Source organism: Tursiops truncatus, chromosome 20, assembly GCF_011762595.2.
Source record: "Tursiops truncatus isolate mTurTru1 chromosome 20, mTurTru1.mat.Y, whole genome shotgun sequence".
Lineage (NCBI taxonomy): Eukaryota > Metazoa > Chordata > Mammalia > Artiodactyla > Delphinidae > Tursiops > Tursiops truncatus.
In genome coordinates this window covers 32,430,528-32,455,971 of record NC_047053.1, presented here as the reverse complement: position 1 = coordinate 32,455,971, position 25,444 = coordinate 32,430,528, and the positions used below count along the sequence as shown (strand labels likewise).

The 25,444-nt window shown below is 36.7% G+C and overlaps 1 protein-coding gene across 9 annotated transcripts in view; it reads left to right on the top strand.

Annotated features, from left to right (window-relative positions):
* Window positions 1-25,444, top strand: part of SYNRG (synergin gamma) — a 92,801-nt gene that overhangs the window by 21,134 nt on the left and 46,223 nt on the right. For 6 of the 9 annotated variants that reach the window (XM_073797155.1, XM_073797157.1, XM_073797158.1 and 3 more), the window contains exons 4-10: window positions 6,691-6,821; window positions 7,493-7,598; window positions 8,111-8,222; window positions 14,263-14,340; window positions 16,468-16,664; window positions 17,291-17,539; window positions 19,001-19,131. In XM_073797155.1, the coding sequence (XP_073653256.1) occupies window positions 6,691-6,821; window positions 7,493-7,598; window positions 8,111-8,222; window positions 14,263-14,340; window positions 16,468-16,664; window positions 17,291-17,539; window positions 19,001-19,131 (1,004 nt within the window). Of the gene's footprint in view, window positions 1-6,690; window positions 6,822-7,492; window positions 7,599-8,110; window positions 8,223-11,900; window positions 12,204-13,069; window positions 13,304-14,262; window positions 14,341-16,467; window positions 16,665-17,290; window positions 17,540-19,000; window positions 19,132-25,444 lie in introns of all 9 variants that reach the window. The other 3 variants (XM_019945381.2, XM_019945380.2, XM_073797152.1) reach the window with 2 other exon arrangements.

The following is a 25,444-nucleotide window of genomic DNA, read 5'->3' as shown; positions in this document are numbered from 1 at the left end:
CCTAGTTTGTTGAGTGTTTTTTGTCATGAAATGCGGTTGTATTTTGTCAAATGCTTTTTCTGCATCCATTGAAATGAATATGTGGTATTTACATGGATCATTTTTCATATATTGAACCAGCCTCGCACTACAGGAATAAATCCCAATTGGTCATGGTTTATAGTCCTTTTACTATGCTGCCGAATTCTGATTGCTGGTGTTTTGTTGAGGATTTTTGCGTTAGTGTTCATAAGGGATATTGATCTGTAGTTTCTTTTCTTGTAGTGTCTTTGTCTGGCTTTGGTACCACGGTTATGCTGGCCTTAGCATAACCTCTCTCCTCTTCAATGTTTTGGAAAAGTTTGAGAAGAATTGCTATTATTTCTTCTTTAAATGTTTGGTATAATTCACCAGCAAAACCATCAGGGCAGGGCTTTTCTTTGTTGGGAGATTTTCATTACTGGTTCAATCTCATTAGCTATATAGAAGCCTGATTCCTCTCACGTTGTTATTATTTTCAAAATTGTTTTAACTATTCTAAGTTCATTTGCCTTTCCATAAAATTTTAGAATAATGTTGTCTAGATCTACAAAAGCTCTTGCTGGAGTTTTGGTAGGAATTATATTAAACCTTTATACCAACTTGGGGGAAATTCACATCTTTAATATGAAGATTCTTTCAATATATGAACATGATATGCCTCTCCATTTTTTTAGGTCTTCTTTAGTTTCTTCATCAGCATTGTATAGTTTTCAGCATACAAGTCTTGTGAATGTTTTGTTAGATTTACATCTAAGTATTTCATTCTTTTGAGTAATTGTAAATGGCATTATATTGTTAATTTCTGTGTTAATGTGTTCATTGCTAGTATATAGAAATACAAATTGATTTCTGTGTATTTGTCTTGTAACCTGAAACCTTGCTGAACTCACTTATTAGTTCTAGGAATTTTTGTGTAGATTCTTTTCGATTTTCTACTTAAACAGTCATGTCATCCTTTTATCAAATTTTAACCTGCCATATTTGCTTCACATTTTTTAAAAGACTTTAACAATATAGGTATAATTTTCTTCCTCTACTTCTCCAGAGATAGTTATCACTATCATGAATTCACTTTTTATTGTTTCCTTATGTATTTTGTACTTTTTTAAATATATGTTTGAATATTCATGAATGTTATATAATATTTTCTAGGTTTTAAAATTTTACGTGTGTTCCCTTTTGCATTTGATTTTTTCATTTAACATTGTTTTTCTCCAAGATTTATCCCAGTTGTGGAATGATGCCAAGTTTGTTCATATAGCTGCTAGTAGTATTCCATTGCATGAATATATATTCTTCTATTGATGGACATTTAAGTTGCTTCCAATTTTTTGCTCTTTGTTTTGGTTTTATTGATTTCTAAGGGTTCATTATATATTCTGGATTCTGACCTTCGTGGTTATTTGTGCTGTCAATATCTCCTTCTAGACTTTGGCTTGCCTTTTAATTTTGTTTATGGTGTCATGTTTTATAGAAGTTAAGTCAGATGGATAAATCATTTCTTTTATGGTTTGAGCTTTTCGTGTCTCATCTAAGACATAATCCTACCCTGAGGTAATGATGATATTCTCCTGTATTTTCTTATTAAAAAATTTAAAGTTTCTTTTCATATATAGGTCCTTAACCTACCTGGAATTGTTCTTTGGTATCAGTGTGAGGCTGAAGGGTCTAATTTTATTATTTTCCATTTGAGTAGACAGTTGTCCCCCAAACCATTTATCAATAGCCCATTCTTTTTTGTGCGGCATGTGGGATCTTAGTTCCCCGACAAGGGATCGAACCCATGCCCCCTGCAGTGGAAGCGTGGAGTCCTAACCACTGGACTGTCAGGGAATTCCTCTCAGCAGCCCATTGTTGTTTTTTTTTTTAAATTTATTTGTTCACTGTGGTGGCTTCTTTTGTGTGGAGCACGGGCTCTAGGCACGGGCTTCAGTAGTTGTGGCTTGCGGGCTCTAGGCATGGGCTTCAGTAGTTGTGGCTCACGGGCTCTAGAGCGCAGGCTCAGTAGTTGTGGCGCAAGGGCTTAGTTCCTCCGCGGCATGTGGGATCTTCCGGGACCAGAGCTCGAACCCGTGTTCCCTGCATTGGCAGGCGGTTTCTTAACCACTGTGCCACCAGGAAAGCCCAGCAGCCCATTCTTTACCTGTTGATTTCTAAGATTACTCCTGTAATATCAAATTTCTTTATATGCTTTGGATTAGTTTTTGAGCTCTTCTATTTGTCCCATTGCTATACCTGTCTATCTCTACATCAATAAACATCTTACTGTCTTAATTGTTCTAGCCCAAGATAAGCCTTGATATCTTGTAGTGTGGATCCTCCTTTTTCTTTTAAAGAATTATAGCTATTCATGGTCACATCCCCTTCAGTATAAATTTTGAGATAAGCTTGTCAAATTCCATATAAAACCTGTCGTGATTGTGATTGAAATTGACATTTTGGGGACTTCCCTGGTGGCACAGTGGTTAAGAATCCGCCTGCCAGTGCAGGGGACACGGGTTCGAGTCCTGGTCCGGGAAGATCCCACATGTTGCGGAGCAACTAAGCCCATGTGCCACAACTACTGAGCCTGCACTCTAGAGCCCGCAAGCCACAACTATTGAGCCCGAGTGCCACAACTACTGAAGCCCACGCGCCTAGAGCCCGTGCTCTGCAACAAGAGAGGCCACTCAATGAGAAGCCCGGGAACCGCAACAAAGAGTAGCCCCCGCTCACCGCAACTAGAAAAAAGCCCGCGCGCAGCAACAAAGACCCAAGGCAGCCAAAAATTTTAAAAATATTAAATAAATAAATAAAAATTTAAAAAAAGAAATCAACATTTTTACTCTTTTAGTCTTACTGTCGTACCTCTCCACTTACTTAAATCTTCAGTAGCCTTCAGTATCCTTCAGCTTGGGGGTGAACTTTATCTTTTAGTCTTCTTAGTAGTTTATTGGATGTATCTCAGATTTCTGAGTTATTTCTTTTGCTGTGTTATTCACTCACTGTATAGCTAAGGATTAGTGTCTCTTAACCTTTTGGTTTATCTAGATCTCAAAAGAATGTATAAAATTAGACTCTATGAAATGTATAGTTACTTTTCAGGAGAAGGAGAAACAAAATGCCATTTAGCAAGTTTGAATCTTCTTGAAGAACAGAATTGTGTAAATAGAAAGGTAATATGCATAATAACACCTCCTTTCATTCTTTATTATTTTTGTGGAATGTCTCATTTTGTCTTTTAGCCTATATGATTTGGGTGGTTTCTTTTGTGTTTTGTGTGCCTTGAGTAAACTGAGTCAAAATTTTAAAAAGAAATTTTAATCCCTTACCACAAAGAAGAAATGGTAATTATGTGACATGGCAGAGGTGTTAGCTAATGCTATGGTGTTAATCATTTTGCAGTATATAAGTGTATCAAATCAACATGTTGCACACCTTAAACTCATACAATATTATATGTCAGTTACATCTCAATAAAACTGGGAAAAATAAGGAACTGATTAAATTATAGATTGGGGGAAAAAAAGAAATGTAATACTAGGACTCTGGCACTAATTTTTAGCAGCAAGAGAACCACAGTGTGATTAAAAATAAGTATGCATAGCCATTACGACTCAAGATTTAGAATAGGGAGTGTTAGTAATTAAGCAATATTACTTGGAATTCCAGTTATAAAGTACTAGAAACCATTCATAAGCCTTCCAGGCTGCTAGTATTTATTGAACAGGTATGTGTCTGAGCACATGAATAAAAACAGAAAAAAAATTTTTTTTAAATTTGAATTTTATGGTGGTTGTTGGTAGCTGGAGAGGGAGCATAGCATAATGATGGAGAACATGGATTTGGGGACCAGAAGCTGCCTGGGTCTAATCCTGGCCCTGACACTTGCCAGTAATGAGTGAGATACTTAACTATTTTCTGCTTCAATTTCCTCATCTGTAAAATGAGAATAATAGTAGCACCTACTGCATAGATTTGTTGTAAGGATTAAATTAATTAGTACATGTAAAGCACTTAGAAAAGTCCCTGGAACATAGTACAGGCTTCATAAGTGTTATTACTAAGTTCTTCTTATTGATCATTATCAGAAATATCCCTAATTCTGATGATCTTACACATATATTGAGAATAATGTATGTAAATGCCTAGTTCTATAGCTGGCATATGGCAGGAACACAGTAAAATGATACCTATAACTATTGTGTTCTTTTTTCTTATCTAGTTGCTTAATTCTGTATTTGCTTGAGGAATCTTATTTTGTTTCAGAAAAAAATTGAATCATTACTGTTTTTGAAAGTGTTCTATTGTGTCATTAGTATTGTTTCTAATGTATAAAGTATATTTCTACTGTATAAAGATAATTATTTCTGTCGTAGCTGTTATTTATTTATATGTACTAGACAGTGTTCTAGGTGCTTTACACATATTATATTACTTCTAGACCTTAAAACAATGTTCCACTGTCTCGGTAAAGGTTCAGAACAAGAAGGTATTTTGGATAAGTTCAAAAGAAATACTTTTTTTATTTGAGGGAAACAGTAACATGATTTCTGTTAAAGGAAAATCAAACAAAATATATTTTAAGGCAAAAAGCCTTAAAAACCTGGAGGTAAAGAGGATATTTCATTTTGATGAGAGATTAAATTCACCAGAAAGATTAACAGTTTGTATGCACCTAATAACCTGGCCTCAAAATGTATAAGACAGAAACTGACAGCAAAGCAAGGTGAAATAGACAAATCCACAATCAGTAAAGATACAGGTTTAAACAACCTTCTTAACAAGCTTGACTAGTGGATAAATAGGACACTGTTCCCAACAATTGCAAAATACTTTCTTTTTAAGCAAACATGGAATATTTATTAAAATTGAAATATGCTGGGCCATAGCAAATCTCAAGAAATGTCAAAGGGTTGAAATCTTACACAGTAGGAGTCCTCATAAGACTCCTGCATTGGGGATCCATTTGAGATCTGTAGTCAGGAATTTAAGGTGAATCATCAAGGCTTTTTTCTCCAGCAAGGTTAAATGGTTTGGTTGTAAGGATAAGAGAAGGTGATTAGTTGACTAACCAGGAATGAGGTTTCCCGGGAGACCATACCAAGGAAGCCAGAGGTAAGGGAGCTAAGGATGTTTACAGAGGCATTTAATATTGAATCCTGGAGTCTAAGCTGAGCAAGAAGAGAAGTGAGGACATGATGAGGATGATGGACAGTGGGAAAGTGGTAAGATTAATGGATGGGAGGGAGGTATTAATGAAATAAGAGAATTGCTGGAGTACATGAGCTGGAAGGATAGAAGGTGGTGGTCAGGTGTTGGGATGTTTAAAATCAAGATTTTGGAGATGATGCAGTTACTGGGGCGGATGATCAGGGGAGGTGGCCGTGGAATGGGAAACTGGAATGGTATGTTGGACATGATTGTGATGAGGAGACCTGAAAGGCCACAGTGTTAGATGAGTCATCCATATGATTATTGACATCACCAAGAGCAGTTTAGGAGTAGAATGGACCTTAGCAAGGTTCTGAAGCCTTTAGTTGAAGAGTGAGGGAGTTGAGGGTCAGTAGATGACATAAACAAGTTAGGATAGTAAATGATGAAGTCTGATGGCAAGAAATTAAAATGTGTTCAGGTTTTTGAAGGAAAAGAGGAGAAAAAGGGTTTAAGGGGAAGCAAGGAGGAATATTGCCCGTCTACAGGAAATGTTGGAAGAAAAGTAGCAATCTCCAAATGAGAGGGCTTCCAGGGACAGCCAAGTTTCAAGTTAGGGAACTGAAGGGGAACGTTTCAGGGAGAAGGTTGAATAACACAGGAATTTTCACTCAGTAAAAATTATCCATTGCCATCATTTTCATCATCATCATCATTATTCATATTAGATTTTGTGGTTAGCTGTTGTGTAATACCATTCTTACTTCTGGACACTTCAGTAAACTTTATACTGTTGTATTGATATGTCATTTACTATTGATTTTTTTAATTATTGATATTTTCTGTGAAAGTTTGGATAGCCAAGCCTATGATAATGAATATCAAAATAATCATTATCCTATCATATTGGAAAATCGTGTTTAATCTCATTTGTTTAATCTCATTTGTGGAATAACTACCATATGCCAGGTGCTTCTCTATTGCTGGAAATACAGAGACATGTAAGATATGATACCTCTTCTCAAAGAGTATGGATCAGTAAACTCACCAGATATAACTTGTGAGTTGTACACATACACAGCCTTACACACACAGACTGAAAGATTTTACACGCACGCCCTCAGACTGTTCTAGCAGTGGTGGTCCCCTCGAAGACATGAAGGAAATGGAAGAGGCAAGATATTAAGGGGAGCTTTTCATTTTTAGCCTGTGTTCTTTGAATCTTGTATTAAAATGCATTTATATAGTTTGTTAATAAATAATATCAAATATTCTATTAAAATGCCTTTATATAGTTCATTAATTAAAAATAAGAAAATTTATGGAAGTTACAGTTTTTCTTTGTAGTAATTAAAAGGAGAAATTGTGGGGACTTCCCTGGTGGTCCAGTGGTTAAGACTCCGTGCTTCCACTGCAGGGGGCACGGGTTCAGTCCCTGGTTGGGGAACTGATCCTGTATGCTGTGCAGCGCAGCCAAAGGAAAAAGAAAAAGGAGAAATTGTGTTTTTTTAAGCTTAAGTCTTTGTTTTTTTCTAGGCAGGGATACCAATGGGACCAATACCAGCAGGAGGAATGCCTTACCTGGGACAAGCACCATTCCTAGGAATGCGTCCTCCAGGCCCACAGTACACTCCAGACATGCAGAAGCAGTTTGCCGAGGAGCAGCAGTAAGAGATCTCAGGATGCAAGGATAAAGATACACGATAGCAATCAATTTTAAAATTGTCAAGTGATCTGTAGTGCAGATTTGAAGCTCGGTGCCTTTACGGTACCTTTAAAACTCTTTAAAATACTCTTATTATTTAAAAGTTTAACGCCAGAAGGGACCTTAGAGATCCTGTAATTCAGTCCTCTGACTTTACATCTGGGGAAAGTGAGGTCCAAAGAAATAAGCAAGTGTCAGGCTGGGTTACACAGTTACCAGTAAGACCTGGACCCGAGTTCGGGCCTCCTGAGTCCCAGAACTACTACTCTTTCTCATGTATGATACTGCCTCCTCAAGTAAAGTTTCTTTTTTGTATGCAAAGAGTGTTTTTATTTCGTCTACCTCCCTCTCTGTTTTTTGTAATTACTTTGAATGTAAAATGTTGTCTCCTCCCCTTGCAAATTAGACAGGAAATAAATTCACGTCTATAATTTAGGTAAATCACTTTTTAGACTTATTTCATGTATTTGGAAATTAATATAGTGGTGAAATAGGATAGTCTTCAGAAAATTAGATATAATTATCAGTGAAGTTTTTAGTTCTAGAAATGCAAGATGACTTTGTAGAAGAAATATGAATATAACAGTTGATAATCCCTGAAGCTGGCTCTTTACTAGATTGTTTTTCCTTCAGAAAACGATTTGAACAGCAGCAAAAGCTCTTAGAAGAAGAAAGAAAAAGACGCCAGTTTGAAGAGCAGAAGCAAAAGCTCAGACTTCTGAGTAGTGTGAAACCCAAGGTAACGTATTCCGGCACACAGCCTACCCCCCTGAATGTGCCTATTCTCAGTCATTTAGTGGATTTTGTTACGTGGGCACCAGCGCAAGCTGAGGCTGTGGTTGATTTGTTTTGGTTTTGTCTAAGTCCGAAAGCAAAGGACTTTTCTTTTTCTGTAAAGTTACTTTATTGTTGAAGGGAATGGGATAGCAGCCATTATCTTCTCAGCTCTTGTTTTCTGCCTTTGCAGTGCTTGTAATCTTTTCTTGGGAAGCATTAATACTGGATACTTAATATCTAACAGCTGTAGCCTAAAGTATTTCTAAATGGGCCTTTTAATAATCTTCTTTAGAGTGTTGTCTTACGCCTTCGCTTTATGTCAATGTTTTTCTGACTTGGAAAATTCACTATCCGAAGTATGTGGTAAAAATATTGTAAATTGACAAATATTTGCACTTTTCTTTCAACTTATGTGGATTAGGACGAAGTGTGAGAGACAAGTGAAGAAATATATATACATTTATTGTCTCCCAGACAGGAGAGAAGAGTAGAGATGATGCTTTGGAAGCCATAAAAGGAAACTTAGATGGGTTTTCCAGAGACGCTAAGATGCATCCTACTCCGGCATCACACCCTAAGAAACCAGGTAGTTTTAATTTAAAATTTTTCTTTTGTTGGAAGGTGACTTATAGTCCCTGTGTGTTTAATTGACCATTATGTGTGTGTGCCGAGAGTGAATGTTGAACTCCTCCTTCAAGCTAAGTACAGATTTGGATGTTTTAAAATTTACAGTGGGTTAAGAGCTCTGGTCTAGACAATCTTGGGGGGAAGAAACCTCTTTGTCTTCTAGTAAATGTCAGTATGACAACTTGTAAATCTTCTGTATAAATGAATATGTTAACGTTAGTAAAATCCATTCACTAAAAACAAATGTAATAAATGAGTTTACCATTTCATTCTCATTATTTTAAAATAGTTTTACTTTTGATGTACTAGTTCATATTTTATTCAGTGTGATGAAACTTACAAATTTTCTAAATGACTTCTTTAAAAAGTCATGGATTTATATGTATAAAATAGATAACTAATGAGAACCTACCGTATAGCATAGGGAACTCTACTCAGTGCTCTGTGGTGACCTAAATGAGAAGGAAATCCAAAAAATAGGGGATATATGTATAGCTGATTCACTTTGCTGTACAATATCAAATAACACAATATTGTAAAGCAGCTAAACTCCAATTTAAAAAAAGTCATGGATTAAATAATATTTCTCGTGAAATTTTATTTTTTAAAATACATTCCTTTGTAGTTTTTATTTTCATTTACCATCAAATAAGCAAAAGAAAAGTACCTAATAGAGCAGGGTAAAGAGATATTTTTGGGGTTTTTTTTGCATGTGTTTTAAACATTTAGCAGTTGAAATGAGTCTTATCTTCACATAACTGTTACCACATCCTTTTTTTAAATTTGATATTTTGACATTTTATTCTCAGCTAATTTCAAGAATAACATACCATTAATACGTGAATAGTTTTCATAAATCATTCAGCAAGTGCTATTTTCTGCAGGCATGTATTACATTGACAGTTTTTATAGGTACCTTTTATAGGTGATATCAGGAGGGCATAATCTAATATTGGCACAGTAACGGGTTCTTGACTTTCTGGGACAGCTTTGCCTCTGTGCTATTAATTTCACTTGCTAGATTATATACTCAGATTATCGTTACAAACATATGCCCCAAAGTAAAATATATACTGATATTGAAAAGGGAATGGATATTAGCAATCAGAATGAGTTCAGAAAGGAAAAACATACCTAAAAATGAAAATTATAAGCTGAATAAGCTAGTCAGTAAGTCATTTAAGTATAGTCGTTGGAATGGTAAAACTGGACCCAGCATGGAACCTAATTAGATAAAGGAGAAGGCGGCAGAGAGGAATGGTCATTGTTAGGTCACATACTTTTCTATCCATATAGAATGGCCCCTTTGGACAACTGGGTATGGTTTAAAATCTTCATTGTTAAGTAATAAATTGGCGTTTTGATGTTCCCCAAGGAATTTCCAGAGCTTCTCCAGCTAGGGTCTTAAACCTAGGCCTAAAGTATGTAAAAAGTTTCCAGCCTTTTTACCACCAGAGGCATAAATGCCCATAGACTGTTTACCTTAAAATATTGAATATACAAACTGTACCACATAATTTTTATACTTCTTATTAATTATATATATATATATATATATATATATAGCTACAAGAGTTTCTAAGCCAAAATATATACCACATAGAATTAACATAATTCCAGTCAAATGGAAAGAAATTTTTAGCCTAATAAAAAAGAAAGAAAAGAAAACAAGTTGGTTTAGCCTAAACAGTCAGCTAGTATATCCATAGTAGCTGTCAGTTTTGCATTGTTACTATTTTCTACCAGTACTGATCTGAGAACCCAAATTGAGAGCTTAAATACACAGTCTCAGTAACCATTATCGGGAGGGTTGAGATTCATTACGACATGGCTTTTTTTAAACGAAATTCATTAAGGCAGTAATTTTGCATATTCATTTTGCATCTTTCATAGAACTTTAATGCTTACAGGCTTTATTTCATGGATCCAAAAGAGAAGGGTCCAAAAGAGAAGCATATAGTGTCCCCATTTTTCAAATGAGAGCCTTTTTTAAAAAAGACTGCTCCTTGTGACATTAGACTTTAGTAAATGTTAAAGCAATACAAAGAAGTTAAAAATGTGAAGAAGCAACAATAATAGTATTGTTAATGAGCCAGTATTAAACATAATCCCTGTAGAGAAGGTTTATTACATAAGTGAATCTCCTATTTAACGGTAAAAAGCCACAGTGATGTTTATATCTTTTAGAGGCAAAGATCTTTTAAACATAGCTCTTAGGGTTTACTTTCTTAAATTGGCTGTTGAGTTATTTGACTTAGCACTTTATGATGTCCTTATTTTGATGCTTTGCACAAGAAAATATCACTTTGGTAATATGTTTGATGTTCTTGTTGCCTTTGTAATTTTTATTCCCCACACAGTAAGTTTCATCCTCATATGAAATATGAACTATGCTAAGTGTATGGATTAGGCATGATTTATCAAAAATTACAAGTATGCATCATGCATTGTTTTTTACTGGCATAATGAAGTTTAATCATCAGTATATATCTGTCTAAAATGTATTCAGCAACATATAGGTTTGTTCTCTTATTTATATTGGTTTGAGAAAATATTATCCAGATAAACAGATCAATTGGATTTCAAAAATAATCACCACTTTGATGTAACTTATTAGTGGTCTCAAGGGAAAAAAATAAGTGCTAACTTAATAAAAGAAGGAAAGAAATTTTGAGCTTTACATTTTTCTGTTTTTGAATGAAATGCAAAATAGCTATAAAACCTCTTTTTTAAAAAGACTAAAAATGAAATTGAGTTATTTGTAGTGAGGTGGATGGACCTCGAGTCTGTCATACAGAGTGAAGTAAGTCAGAAAAGCAAATACTGTATGCTAGCACATATACATGGAATCTAAAAAAAAATGGTTCTGCTGAACCTAGGGGCAGGATAGGAATAAAGACGCAGATGTAGAGAATGGACTTGAGGACACGGGGAGGGGAAAGGGTAAGCTGGGACGAAGTGAGAGAGTAGCATTGACATATATACACTACCAAATGTAAAATAGATAGCTAGTGGGAAGCAGCCGCATAGCATGGGGAGATCAGCTCGGTGCTTTGTGACCACCTAGAGGGTGGGATAGGGAGGCGCAAGAGGGAGGGGATATGGGGATATATGTATGCATATAGCTGATTCACTGTTATACACAACAGAAACGTAACACACCATTGTAAAGCAATTATACTCCAATAAAGATGTTAAAAAAAAAAAAGACTAGGGCTTCCCTGGTGGCGCAGTGGTTGCGAGTCCGCCCGCCGATGCAGGGGACACGGGTTCGTGCCCCAGTCCGGGCAGATCCCACATGCCGTGGAGCGGCTGGGCCCGTGAGCCATGGCCGCTGAGCCTGCGCGTCCGGAGCCTGTGTTCCGCAACGGGAGAGGCCACAGCAGGGAGAGGCCACAGCAGGGAGAGGCCTGCGTACAGCAAAAAAAAAAAAAAAGACTAAAAAATTGATTGTAAATAGACATCAAAGTGTTTTGCATTCATTGTATGATTCTGTTCGTTGTTACATGTTATTTCTTATTCACCTCCGCTATTCATGTTTCATTATATTCTTTTGGGGTTATACTACATCTTAATTTCTTTTCCCCTGTTGATTTTCATTTCTGTGTGTGTTTCATTGCCGTTTTCCATTTTGCAGATTATCCTACATCATTTCATTCTGCTAAAACTGTCTCCCCATCACCTGCCTTTCTTGATGAAGAAGAATTCAGTGACTTTATGCAGGGGCCTGGTGAAGCTCCCACATGTGGGTCTTCTTCCACTTCCCAGCCTTTTCAGTCTTTCCACCCCACCACCCCACTTGGCCAGTTGCATGCTCAGAAGGCTGGAGCACAGTATATCCCTCCAGGTCAGAGTCCAGTGTCTGTTGCCTTACATGGTGTCCCTGGGCAAATTCCTTATTTCTCTACTGCTTCAGCCTCATACAATGTGCAGAAAGCAGGTAACTACTAGACTGTTAATGAAAGTATTTTTTAAATAATCTAGGATAATTTATTTCACTTATATAAGTAGAATAATACAGTGATGTTGGCACAGAAACATGTGCCTGAATATATGAGTACTGTTGAAATTCACCAAAGTTAAGAATATAGATTTTTTAATTCTGGGGGCTTCACATTCTGGAAAAGTGATTGGAAACATCTGCTCCTAAATTAGGACCTATTTAAACCACCTTAGAACTTTAAGAACACACTGATTTCTTCAGGAGATGCCTCTTGTTTGGGGAAATCACCACCATCATTTTCTTAAGAGTAATGAGCCAGGGAAAGCTGCTTTAGAAAGTGCTTTCAGTGATAAAGCACGTTGGGGTCAGAAGCCCAGGTTCTCCATTTACTACCAGTTTGTCCCTGGACAAATCTTTAAACATTTCTATACCTCAGTTTTATCACTTGTGGGGGCGGGAGGCAGTTACTGTGTCTTGAGGCACAGAATAGTGCTGAGAGGAATCTTAGCAGACATGTACTCATCTACACGTTCTCGGTTGACAGATGAAGAAATAGGCGATAGTTAGTAGAAGTGTCTGTATCTTGTATAGGTCACCAAATTTCTAAGGTAGTACACCTTCCGCTACCATTCTACCTACTGTCTCACAGAATTCCTGAGAATCAAAGTAGATAATGATGTTTAAGTTCTCTAAAATCGCTGAAGTGTCTCAAGCCCTAGACAAATACGTGGACTTGAATTATTTCAAAATTTATATTATATGTGGCAGGGCCTTCCCTTTAGAATTTGGGGGGTGGAGATGGATGGTTGAAAAATTAGAAGCTTGCAGTTATATACAAATAATCCTTCATGCTGTTTGTTTAGGCCCTTCCTTGGAGGAGAAGCTCCTAGTATCTTGTGATATAAGTGCATCGGGGCAGGAACAAATTAAATTAAATACTTCTGAAGTTGGGCACAAAGCCCTAGGCCCAGGTTCCAGTAAGAACCATCCCAGTTTAACGGCCAATAACGGGGGTGCTGTAGATGGACGTGTAAGTGGTACCACTACCGCAGAGGCAGAAAAGACTTCAGACCAAAACCTGTCCATTGAGGAGAGTGGTGAGCTCATGAAATATTCAGCGAAAAGTTCATTTAACCAAATGTTGCTCAAATGCTAACACCTTAGGCATTAATCTTAAAATGAATGCTGCTTGATTTTGCTAATCAAAATTTTGCTTAAAATATATTTAATGCATTCCTTTCTCTAATTAACCCCTACAATTTTGCTCTGAATTCTTTAAACACGCTGTTATTCCTTTTAAAAAAATTTCGATAACCAGTTTTTTTAATCGGAATCATTTCTGATTTAAAATTTCTTCTCCTTTTATTTTATAAAAAAACTATTTCCCCCTCAAACTTTCTGTTCTTCTGTAAGGTTGAAAAGTTAAAATTTAACTGGAAAAGTCACCAATGAGAATATAGTTTTGCTTCTCTGAAATTAATCGTACACACTGCTGCCTAAATTAGATCCACATTTTTGTAAACTCAGCTTGCAGAGATGAATTACAATGTGGGCAGCCCAGGAGGCAAACTTTTGGAGGCTATTTTACAGGACAAAGTGAAAAACAAAAATTTTAAACAAAAATGCTATACATCGAAGGCAGCAGTGTCATATTCAGGATTTTAAAAAATCAGACTTTGCAAAGAAGTGTTATTAAAAGCTGCAAGTCAAGCTTGGGCATTTTTTCTTTTGTTTTGCGTATGTAATCTTTAAACCATCATCTCTCATGTTTTTGTCTTTAAATTGTAATATATGTGACTGGCATCAAGCCTCATATGATCCAGAATATTGATTTTGTACATCTTAGGGGTGTTTTTTTGTTTGTTTATTTTTAGTTTACACCTTAGGACATAGGTGTACAAGAGTTGCTTAGAAACCAAATTTTAGTTGTATTGGTGACTTTTTTTTTTTAGTGTCTCCAGTGCTCTTCTTATTAAAAAAAACATGACACAGTGTGATTTCCCCATCTGCTACATGTACCAGTATATACATTAGATAATGTTCTTTAACTTCTTAGGTGTGGGAGTATTTCCCTCACAGGATCCTGTTCAGCCCAGAATGCCTCCTTGGATATACAATGAAAGTTTGGTTCCAGGTAAAAAGAGCTTTTTTGTCCAAGATTCCTATCTGGATACTTTACTTTAAGTGTTGTAAATGTAGTTATAAATATTTACTCTTGTGGTTACAGAATATGCAGAAGGAATTGTAACTTTTTCTTATTTTTTCTAAAAGAGTACAGAAAATTAAATACATCTAGTGTTGAAGACTGCCTCATAAGGACTTCTCTCATGGTCCAGTGGTTAAGACTCCGTGCTTTCAATGTAGGGGGCCAGGGTTCGATCCCTGGTCAGGGAACTAGATCTCACAAGCTGCAGCTAAAGAAAAAAGATCCCACATGCAGCAACTAAGACATGGCACAGCCAAATAAATAAATAAATAAATATTAAAAAAAAAGACTGTCTCATGTATGAAATAACTATATAAATGAAGACGTGTTTTGCTTTAATGTTTTATTGACCATCATATACTTTTATATCTAAAAGCTTTTCTTAGATTTATTATGCTTTAAAAGACACTATCAAATATTTATTTCACAGATTATTAATAACATCAAGAATAGTACTAATATATTTAGTAACATTTTCTGAACTCTTGGTGATTCGTTTATATAGTTACAAAATATTCTTTGACTTTGTCAATATAAAACTATATGAAGTAAAAGACCAAGTGGCATCTTTTCCTACATTGGAAGATGTTATTTACTTTTTTCTTTATGTATGTTATTAACTGCTGAGCTAAAAAATCACTGAAGTACACATTTTGTGACGTAGTATTCAATTGGCACAAGGGAATGGTGTATTTAAGCCATGTTTGATGTGCATAGAATAATGGCTATTACAATGGCATTATGTTAATCACAGTTAGTATATTGCAACTTGTTCAATTTGCTTTGCAAACCCCTAAAAAACTAAAGGTAACTTTGATCTTTAGCTCTCTTTGTTGGTCATAGACTTGATCTAGGTTGGTTCTACACTTAATTTAAATAAAACTCATGCAAGATCCCTGTAGCTCAACTTTTTGGGGGAAGAAATTATTAATGTCTGCTTTTCCTCAGAATCCCATAATCACAAATTGAAAGGCTCATTTCCCAAAACCACAGGGGACTTCAGTTGTACATAAAGATAATTGATTTCCTCCCAACTGCCCGTTAGACAGATTGCATCTTTTCTTCTTCCTCTCTGTCTACAAGCCAAACAAACAAAATCTAGATCTTGGTATATTTTGGGATTCTGTCCCTTTTTTGCCAGCTTGTATTTCTTTCTCCCTTCTCCCTCCAAACATACACGTACACATAATTTCCTAGCCAAAATATGTGTTCTTATGGTCAGCCTACTAACTGTAATCCATATCTAAATGCTAGATGTAAAATTTTTGCTTTAAGCGTTTTTCTCTGTCTGCCTTAGCCCTACTTTCATCCCCCAAACTCCTCTAACTAGGCTTGCCAGATTTAGCAAATAAGCGTACAGAACATCCAGTTAAATCTGAATTTCAGAGAAACAGCAAATAGTTGTTTAGTATAAGTATACCCCATGCAATAATAGGCGTCCTGTATTTTATGTGGCAACCCTATCCCTAACAGCCTTTCCCACTTTGTCCTTTGGAAAGGCCATTTTATAGTGAAAAACTCCCCAACGGTCCCTTCCTTTTTTCAGACACTTTCCGCCATCTAACTGAAACCCTGTCTTTCTCTGAAGGCTGTGTTCCCAAAGCACCTTACCCAATGATGTTTCCTCTAATAGCCTCTAATTCACTGGGACAAGAGAAAGGTGATATTGGTATAATTCTTGCTTCCCACTGCTATTTTCAAATTAGTCCCACCATCATTACTCTACAACTTCTTTTTTAAAGTCCAAAACATCTGCTTATACCACCTCCATCTTATTTTTCCTATCTACTAATGAATTATAAGACTTTCTCTTACCTTTAACCCCAAATCTTTGTCTGTAGGGCCAAACTCCAACCTCTTCTAAGCTCCAGACCCTAATTGTCTGCTGGATATTTCCACTTGAATATCTTTACAGCAGTTTAAACCCTTGATGTGGCTCCAGTTCTCTTAAAGCAGTTTGATTTAAGTTTATTCTTGTATAAGCGGCAATGACAACAAAAAAGATGAATCACTTGTAATATGTTTACATTTGTAATCTGGTCTTTCCTTTAATAGATGCATATAAGAAAATTTTAGAAACCACAATGACTCCGACTGGAATAGATACTGCTAAACTTTATCCCATCCTGATGTCATCCGGACTTCCCAGGGAAACTCTTGGACAGATATGGGCCTTAGCTAATCGAACCACACCTGGCAAACTTACTAAAGAAGAACTTTATACTGTTCTCGCCATGATAGCAGTAACACAGGTAGACATTGTTTCTAAGGTTAGGTCAAATTACTTTCCAATATAAACTGAGAGAATATGAATCCTTTTTTCTACAACCTTGCAGAACTCCTTGGACTTTAAAATTTAGATTATTTTCAGGATACAGTTCTTCAAAAATGTGCATTTTATATGATGTGCATACTAGCAAAATATTCCTTTGTTTAAAGACTTGAATATATTAACATTCTCTGACCTAACTGTAACCCTTCTGAACTTGAAAGTTAGTTAGTAATAGATGAAATTACTCTCTGTCCTTTGAAGTCCTTGTCTAAAATTCCTTAGATACAGATAAAGTATACTCGGTCTGGCAGCAGTTTTTCTCATATTACAAAATCATTGTAAATGATTTGATTGTAGCGAATTAACCAAACTTGTCAGAGTGAAAATGTCAGAATTGGTATGTGTTGGCCATTTCTTTGCTAAATATTAGATTCACATTAACCTCATAACTTATTTTCTTGTGTCAAATTCCTGAGTTTTGGGAGAGTCAGAGTGGAAACATACCAGGGCTGCAGATTTTACAGTTAGGTCTCTCTTTGCCAGATTTGGGTTGTATGTGGTTTGCAATTTCCTAAAGTGTTTCCATTTTCCTCCTGTTCTATGTAGAGGGGTGTTCCTGCCATGAGTCCCGATGCTTTAAATCAGTTTCCAGCGGCTCCTGTTCCAACTTTAAGTGGCTTTCCTATGACTTTGCCTACTGCTGTGAGTCAGCCAACTGGGATGCCTTCAGGCCCTGCAGGCTCCATGCCCCTCACCCTTGGACAGCCAGTCATGGGCATTAATCTTGTTGGACCAGTCGGGGGAGCTGCAGCCCAGACTCCCAGTGGCTTCATGTCAACTTACCCTGCAAATCAGGTAAATGGAGAGGCTATGCAAAATGGAGAGGCTGTGCATATTCTGAGTTATCCCTGGAAAATGAATCCAGGCAACTTTTTTTTTCCCATGAATGCAGAAAAGGTGCTGGATTATGATGGACACTGGAGGTGAAAATTAAGCAGTATTAAAACAATACAACATTTAATTTTTCATTATTTAAAAAAAAATTTCTTAAGCCTTAAGATACTTGAATTTTGGCTAAAAGTTTATAGTTCTTTATCATATATGTCTTAAACATCAAGCTTAATAAAGCTAATTATATCCTTAGGCTATGTCTTTTGAGGAAGCTGCTAAACCTGAAATTAAGATGCTTCAGTTTATTTTTCACTTCTCAGGTTAGCAAAAAACGTTTTAAACATATATTCAGTGTCAGTAAAAATGTAGGGAAAAGGGCTTTTTGGTACAGCCTTTTTGGAAGGCACATTTGGCAATAGCTATCAAAATTCTAAATGTTCATGTCTTCTGACCCAGCAGTCACTCGATTAGGAGTCTCACAGAACTTAGTAACTCAAATTAGCAAAAATATACAAGGATATTTGTTGTAGCATTGTTTGTTAGAGTAAAAAATTAGGAATAGCTGCATATCCATCAGAAGAAGAAAGGTTAAATAAATTTTGGCTTATCTCTACAGTGGTAAACTATTAGATTATTAAAATGAATGCCAGTAGATGTACATGTACTGCATGAAAATATGTCCATGTTCTGTAATTACATTTTTTTAAAGTGCAGAACAATATAATATAAGCTCGTTTTTCTATAAAACAAATGAACTGTTAACAGTGCTCACTTCCTAAGCATGGGATTAGGAGTACGTGTTCACGATTTCCTTATACATGTATGTGATGAGTTAAACTTGTATCACTTCTGTAATTTACAGACATGATTAAAATGTTTTATAAAGATGGCAGTTTCTCAGTAATCCATTAAATGTGATTCAGCTATTTAAAAATTATATAAATTAACTGTTTAAACCAGTCTTTTACCGTTTGTACAACAGAGCATTTTAAAATATTAGGCAGCATTCCTGCCTTAAGCACTTGAGTTGATGTTTTTGTCTAAAGGGTGTTCTTCTAAAATTAGGTGTTTGTACTTAAATGGGAAGAGTTAAAAAGTAGTTTTTGAGGGCTTCCCTGGTGGCGCAGTGGTTGGGAGTCCGCCTGCCGATGCAGGGGACACGGGTTCGTGCTCCGGTCCGGGAGGATCCCACATGCCGCGGAGCGGCTAAGGCCCGTGAGCCATGGCCGCTGAGCCTGCGCGTCCGGAGCCTGTGTTCCGCAACGGGAGAGGCCACAGCAGTGAGAGGCCCACGTACCGCAAAAAAAAAAAAAAGTAGTTTTTGAAAAAAAAAAAAAAGTAGTCTTTGAGGTGGACAGTTGAAGATTTGTTCTTTACCTTTTTATCATAAGACGTTTTCTATTTCAATGTCCTCTGTAAACCTAGGTTGTCAAACCAGAAGAAGATGACTTCCAGGATTTTCAAGATGCTTCCAAGTCAGGATCCCTTGATGACTCATTCAGTGATTTCCAAGAGTTGCCTGCTTCTTCAAAATCAAATTCTCAGCACGGAAACAGGTAGAAAAGAGTTGAATATAGTTAACACTGTATTTAATAATTGAGAAAGAGGCCATCCACAATGAGAAGCCTAAGTATAAATAAGAGAATTAAGACTCCTTACTCGCATGCTTTCTTGGTTATTCCTAGTGTATTCCTACTTTCAGTCTTCAAACTTCCTTCCCCTTTGTCCACCTTAAACTTCAGCTTCTACCATTTCCTCCCAGTACACACCTGCTTAACAATATTTCTTTTTGCCTGTGCTAAACCTGATTTATTACAGCTGAGTGCACCTGTGCCACGCATGACTTCATGTTCTTATATTAGATCCAGGTCTTCAACTGCTGAAAAGCTTTTTAGGCAGGGGCACATAATTTGACATTTTGCAATATAACATACTATTGCTTTTCCACAGAAATCATCATTTAGAAATCTAAATATGATTATTTATCCATGTTGCTCTTCTGTTTGAGATCAGTGGCTTTTAGGCCTTCAGGTTTCTGTTTGTTTGCATAGACAGTTGCATAAACATTTTTCTAATGTTTTAACTTTTAGGTACAGTAAGTGATTCAGTATGTTGTCAACACCTTTCCATTATTTTTTTTTAACATTTTTATTGGAGTATAATTGCTTTACAATAGTGTGTTAGTTTCTGCTTTATAACAAAGTGAATCAGTTATACATATACATATGTCCCCATATCTCTTCCCTCTTGCGTCTCCCTCCCTCCCACCCTCCCTATCCCATCCTTCTGGCTGGTCACAAAGCACCGAGCTGATCTCCCTGTGCTATGCGACTGCTTCCCACTAGCTGTCTATTTTACATTTGGTAGTGTATATATGTCCGTATATATACTACCACTTTCTCACGTTGTCCCAGCTTACCCTTCCCCCTCCCCGTGTCCTCAAGTCCATTCTCTGGTAGATCTGCGTCTTTATTCCCACCTTGCCCCTAGGTTCTTCATGACCTTTTTTTTTTTTTTTTTTAGATTCCATATATTTGTGTTAGCATACGGTATTTGTTTTTCTCTTTCTGACTTACTTTACTCTGTATGACAGACTCTAGGTCCATCCACCTCACTACAAATAACTAAATTTTGTTTCTTTTTATGGCTGAGTAATATTCCATTGTATATATGTGCCACAGCTTCTTTATCCATTCATCTGTCGATGGACACTTAGGTTGCTTCCATGTCCTGGCTATTATAAATAGAGCTGCAATGAACATTGTGGTACATGACTCTTTTTTTTTTTTTTTTTTTTTTTGGTGTACGCGGGCCTCTCGCTGTTGTGACCTCTCCTGTTGCGGAGCACAGGCTCCGGACGCGCAGGCTCAGCGGCCATGGCTCACGGGCCCAGCTGCTCCGCAGCATGTGGGATCTTCCCAGACCAGGGCACGAACCTGTGTCCCCTGCATCGGCAGGCGGACTCTCAACCACTGCGCCACCAGGGAAGACCCCATGACTCTTTTTGAATTATGGTTTTCTCAGGGTATATGCCCAGTAGTGGGATTGCTGGGTCGTATGGTAGTTCTATTTTTAGTTTTTTAAGGAACCTCCATACTGTTCTCCATAGTGGCTGTATCAATTTACATTCCTACCAACAGTGTATGAGGGTTCCCTTTTCTCCACACCCTCTACAGCATTTATTGCTTGTAGATTTTTTGATGATGGCCATTCTGACTAGTATGAGATGATATCGCATTGTAGTTTTGATTTGCATTTCTCTAATGATTAATGATGTTGGGCATCCTTTCATGTGTTTGTTGGCAATCTGTATATCTTCTTTGGAGAAATGTCTATTTAGGTCTTCTGCCCATTTTTGGATTGGGGTGTTTGTTGTTTTGATATTGAGCTGTATGAGCTGCTTGTAAATTTTGGAGATGAATCCTTTGTCAGTTGCTTCATTTGCAAATATTCTCTCCCATTCTGAGGGTTGTCTTTTCAACTTGTTTATGGTTTCCTTTGCTGTGAAAAAGCTTTTAAGTTTCATTAAGTCCCATTTGTTTATTTTTGTTTTTATTTCCATTTCTCTAGGAGCTGGGTCAAAAAGGATCTTGCTGTGATTTATGTCATAGAGTGTTCTGCCTATGTTTTCCTCTAAGAGGTTGATAGTGTCTGGCCTTACATTTAGGTCTTTAATCCATTTTGAGTTTATTTTTGTGTATGGTGTTAGGGACTGTTCTAATTTCACTGTTTTACATGTAGCTGTCCAGTTTTCCCAGCACCACTTATTGAAGAGGCTGTCTTTTCTCCATTCTTGCCTCCTTTATCAAAGATAAGGTGACCATATGTGCATGGGTTTATCTCTGGGCTTTCTATCCTGTTCCATTGATCTATATTTCTGTTTTTGTGCCAGTACCACACTGTCTTGATTACTGTAGCTTTGTAGTATAGTCTGAAGTCCAGGGGCCTGATTCCTCCAGCTCTATTTTTCTTTCTCAAGATTGCTTTGGCTCTTCGGGGTCTTTTGTGTTTCCATACAAATTGTGAAATTTTTTGTTCTAGTTCTGTGAAAAATGCCAGTGGTTGTTTGATAGGGATTGCATTCAATCTGTAGATTGCTTTGGGTAGTAGAGTCATTTTCACAATGTTGATTCTTCCAATCCAAGAACATGGTATATCTCTCCATCTGTTTGTATCATCTTTAATTTCTTTCAGAAGTGTCTTATAATTTTCTGCATACAAGTCTTTTGTCTCCTTAGGTAGATTTATTCCTAGGTATTTTATTCTTTTGGTTTCAGTGGTAAATGGGGATGTTTTCTTAATTTCACTTTCAGATTTTTCATCATTAGTGTATAGGAATGCAAGAGATTTCTGTGCATTAATTTTGTATCCTGCTACTTTACCAAATTCATTGATTAGCTCTAGTAATTTTCTGGTAGCATCTTTAGGATTCTCTATGTATCATGTCATCTGCAAACAGTGACAGCTTTACTTCTTCTTTTCCGATTTGGATTCCTTTTATTTCCTTTTCTTCTCTGATTGCTGTGGCTAAAACTTCCAAAACTATGTTGAATAAGAGTGGTGAGAGTGGGCAACCTTGTCTTGTTCCTGATCTTAGTGGAAATGGTTTCAGTTTTTCACCATCGAGGACGATATTGGCTGTGGGTTTCTCATATATGGCTTTTGTTATGTTGAGGAAAGTTCCCTCTATGCCTACTTTCTGCAGGGTTTTTATCATAAGTCGTTGAATTTTGTCGAAAGCTTTCTCTGCATTGATTGAGATGATCATATGGTTTTTCTCCTTCAATTTATTAATATGGTGTATCACATTGATTGATTTGCGTATACTGAAGAATCCTTGCATTCCTGGGATAAACCCCACTTGATCATGGTGTATGATCCTTTTAATGTGCTGTTGGATTCTGTTTGCTAGTATTTTGTTGAGGATTTTTGCATCTATGTTCATCAGTGATATTGGCCTGTAGTTTTCTTTTTTTGTGACATCTTTGTCTGGTTTTGGTATCAGGGTGATGGTGGCCTCGTAGAATGAGTTTGGGAGTGTTCCTCCCTCTGCTATATTTTGGAAGAGTTTGAGAAGGATAGGTGTTAGCTCTTCTCTAAGTGTTTGATAAAATTCGCCTGTGAAGCCATCTGGTCCTGGGCTTTTGTTTGTTGGAAGATTTTTAATCACAGTTTCAGTTTCAGTGCTTGTGATTGGTCTGTGCATATTTTCTATTTATTCCTGGTTCAGTCTGGGAAGGTTGTGCATTTCTAAGAATTTGTCCATTTCTTCCAGGTTGTCCATTTTATTGGCATAGAGTTGCTTGTAGTAATCTCTCATGATCCTTTGTATTTCTGCAGTGTCAGTTGTTACGTCTCCTTTTTCATTTCTAATTCTATTGATTTGAGTCTTCTCCCTTTTTTCTTGATGAGTGTGGCTAATGGTTTATCAATTTTGTTTATCTTCTCAAAGAACCAGCTTTTAGTTTTATTGATCTTTGCTATCGTTTCCTTCATTTCTTTTTTATTTATTTCTGATCTGATCTTTATGATTTCTTTTCTTCTGCTGACTTTGGGGATTTTTCGTTCTTCTTTCTCTAATTGCTTTAGCTGTAAGGTTAGGTTGTTTATTTGAGGTGTTTCTTGTTTCTTAAGGTAGGATTGTAAACTTCCCTCTTAGAAGTTCTTTTGCTGCATCCCATAGGTTTTGGGTTGTCGTGTTTTCATTGTCATTTGTTTCTAGGTATTTTTTGATTTCTTCTTTGATTTCTTCAGTGATCTCTTGGTTATTAAGTAGTGTATTGTTTAGCCTCCATGTGTTTGTATTGTTTACAGATTTTTTCCTGTAATTGATATCTAGTCTCATAGCGTGGTCAGAAAAGACACTTGATACGATTTCAGTTTTCTTAAATTTACCAAGGCTTGATTTGTGACCCAAGATATGATCTATCCTAGAGAATGTTCCATGAGCACTTGAGATAAAAGTGTATTCTGTTGTTTTTGGATGGAATGTCCTATAAATATCAATTAAGTCCATGTTGTTTAATGTATCATTTAAAGCTGTGTTTCCTTATTTATTTTCATTTTGGGTGATCTGTCCATTGGTGAAAGTGGCATGTTAAAGTCCCCTACTATGATTGTGTTACTGTCAATTTCCCCTTTTATGGCTGTTAGTATTTGCCTTATGTATTGAGGTGTTCCTATGTTGGGTGCATAAATATTTACAATTGTTCTATCTTCTTCTTGGATTGATCCCTTGATCATTATGTAGTGTCCTTCTTTGTCTGTTGTAATAGTCTTTGTTTTAAAGTCTATTTTGTCTGATATGAGAATTGCTACTCCATCTTTCTTTTGATTTCCATTTGCATGGAATATCTTTTTCCATCCCCTCACTTTCAGTCTGTATGTGTCCCTAGGTCTGAAGTGGATCTCTTGTAGACAGCATATATATGGGTCTTGTTTTTGTATCCATTCAGCCAGTCAATATCTTTTGGTTGGAGCATTTAATCCATTCACATTTAAGGTAATTATCAATACGTATGATCCTATTACCATTTTCTTAATTGTTTTGGGTTTGTTATTGTAGGTCTTTTCCTTATCTTGTGTTTCCTGCCTAGAGAAGTTCCTTTAGCATTTGTTGTAAAGCTGGTTTGCTGGTTCTGAATTCTCTTAGCTTTTGCTTGTCTGTAAAAGTTTTAATTTCTCCATCAAATCTGAGTGAGATCCTTGCTGGGTAGAGTAATCTTGGTTGTAGTTTTTTCCCTTTCATCACTTTAAATATGTCCTGCCACTCCCTTCTGGCTTGTAGAGTTTCTGCTGAAATATCAGCTGTTAACCTTATGGGGATTCCCTTGTATGTTATTTGTTGTTTTTCCCTTGCTGCTTTTAATATTTTTTCTTTGTATTTAATTTTTGATAGTTTGATTAATATGTGTCTTGGCATGTTTCTCCTTGGATTTATGCTGTATGGGACTCTCTGTGCTTCCTGGACTTGATTAACTATTTCCTTTCCCATATTAGGGAAGTTTTCAAGTATAATCTCTTCACATATTTTCTCGGTCCCTTTCTTTTTCTCTTCTTCTTCTGGGACCCCTATAATTCACATGTTGGTGCATTTAATATTGTCCCAGACATCTCTGAGACTATCCTCAATTCTTCTCGTTCTTTTTTCTTTATTCTGCTCTGCAGTAGTTATTTCTACTCTTTTATCTTCCAGGTCACTTAACCATTCTTCTGCCTCAGTTATTCTGCTATTGATCCTGTCTAGAGAATTTTTAATTTCATATATTGTGTTGTTCATGATTGTTTGCTCTTTAGTTCTTCTAGGTCCTTGTTAAATGTTTCTTGTATTTTCTCCATTCTATTTCCAAGATTTTGAATCATCTTTACTATCATTATTCTGAATTCTTTTTCAGGTAGACTGCCTATTTCCTCTTCATTTGTTAGGTCTGGTGGGTTTTTACCTTGCTCATTCATCTGCTGTGTGTTTCTTTGTCTTCTCATTTTGCTTAACTTACTGTGTTTGGGGTCTCCTTTTCGCAGGCTGCAGGTTCGTAGTTCCCATTGTTTTTGGTGTCTTCCCCCAGTGGCTAAGGTTGTTTCAGTGGATTGTGTAGGCTTCCTGATGTAGGGGACTAGTGCCTGTGTTCTGGTGGATGAGGCTGGATCTTGTCTTTCTGGTGGGCAGGTCCATGTCTGGTGGTGTGTTTTGGGGTGTCTGTGACCTTATTATGATTTTAGGCAGCCTCTCTGCTAATGGATGGGGTTGTGTTCCTGTCTTGCTAGTTGTGTGGCATAGGGTTTCCAGCACTGTAGCTTGCTGGTTGTTGAGTGGAGCTGGGTCTTGCCGTTGAGATGGAAGTCTCTGGGAGATTTTCGCTATTTGATATT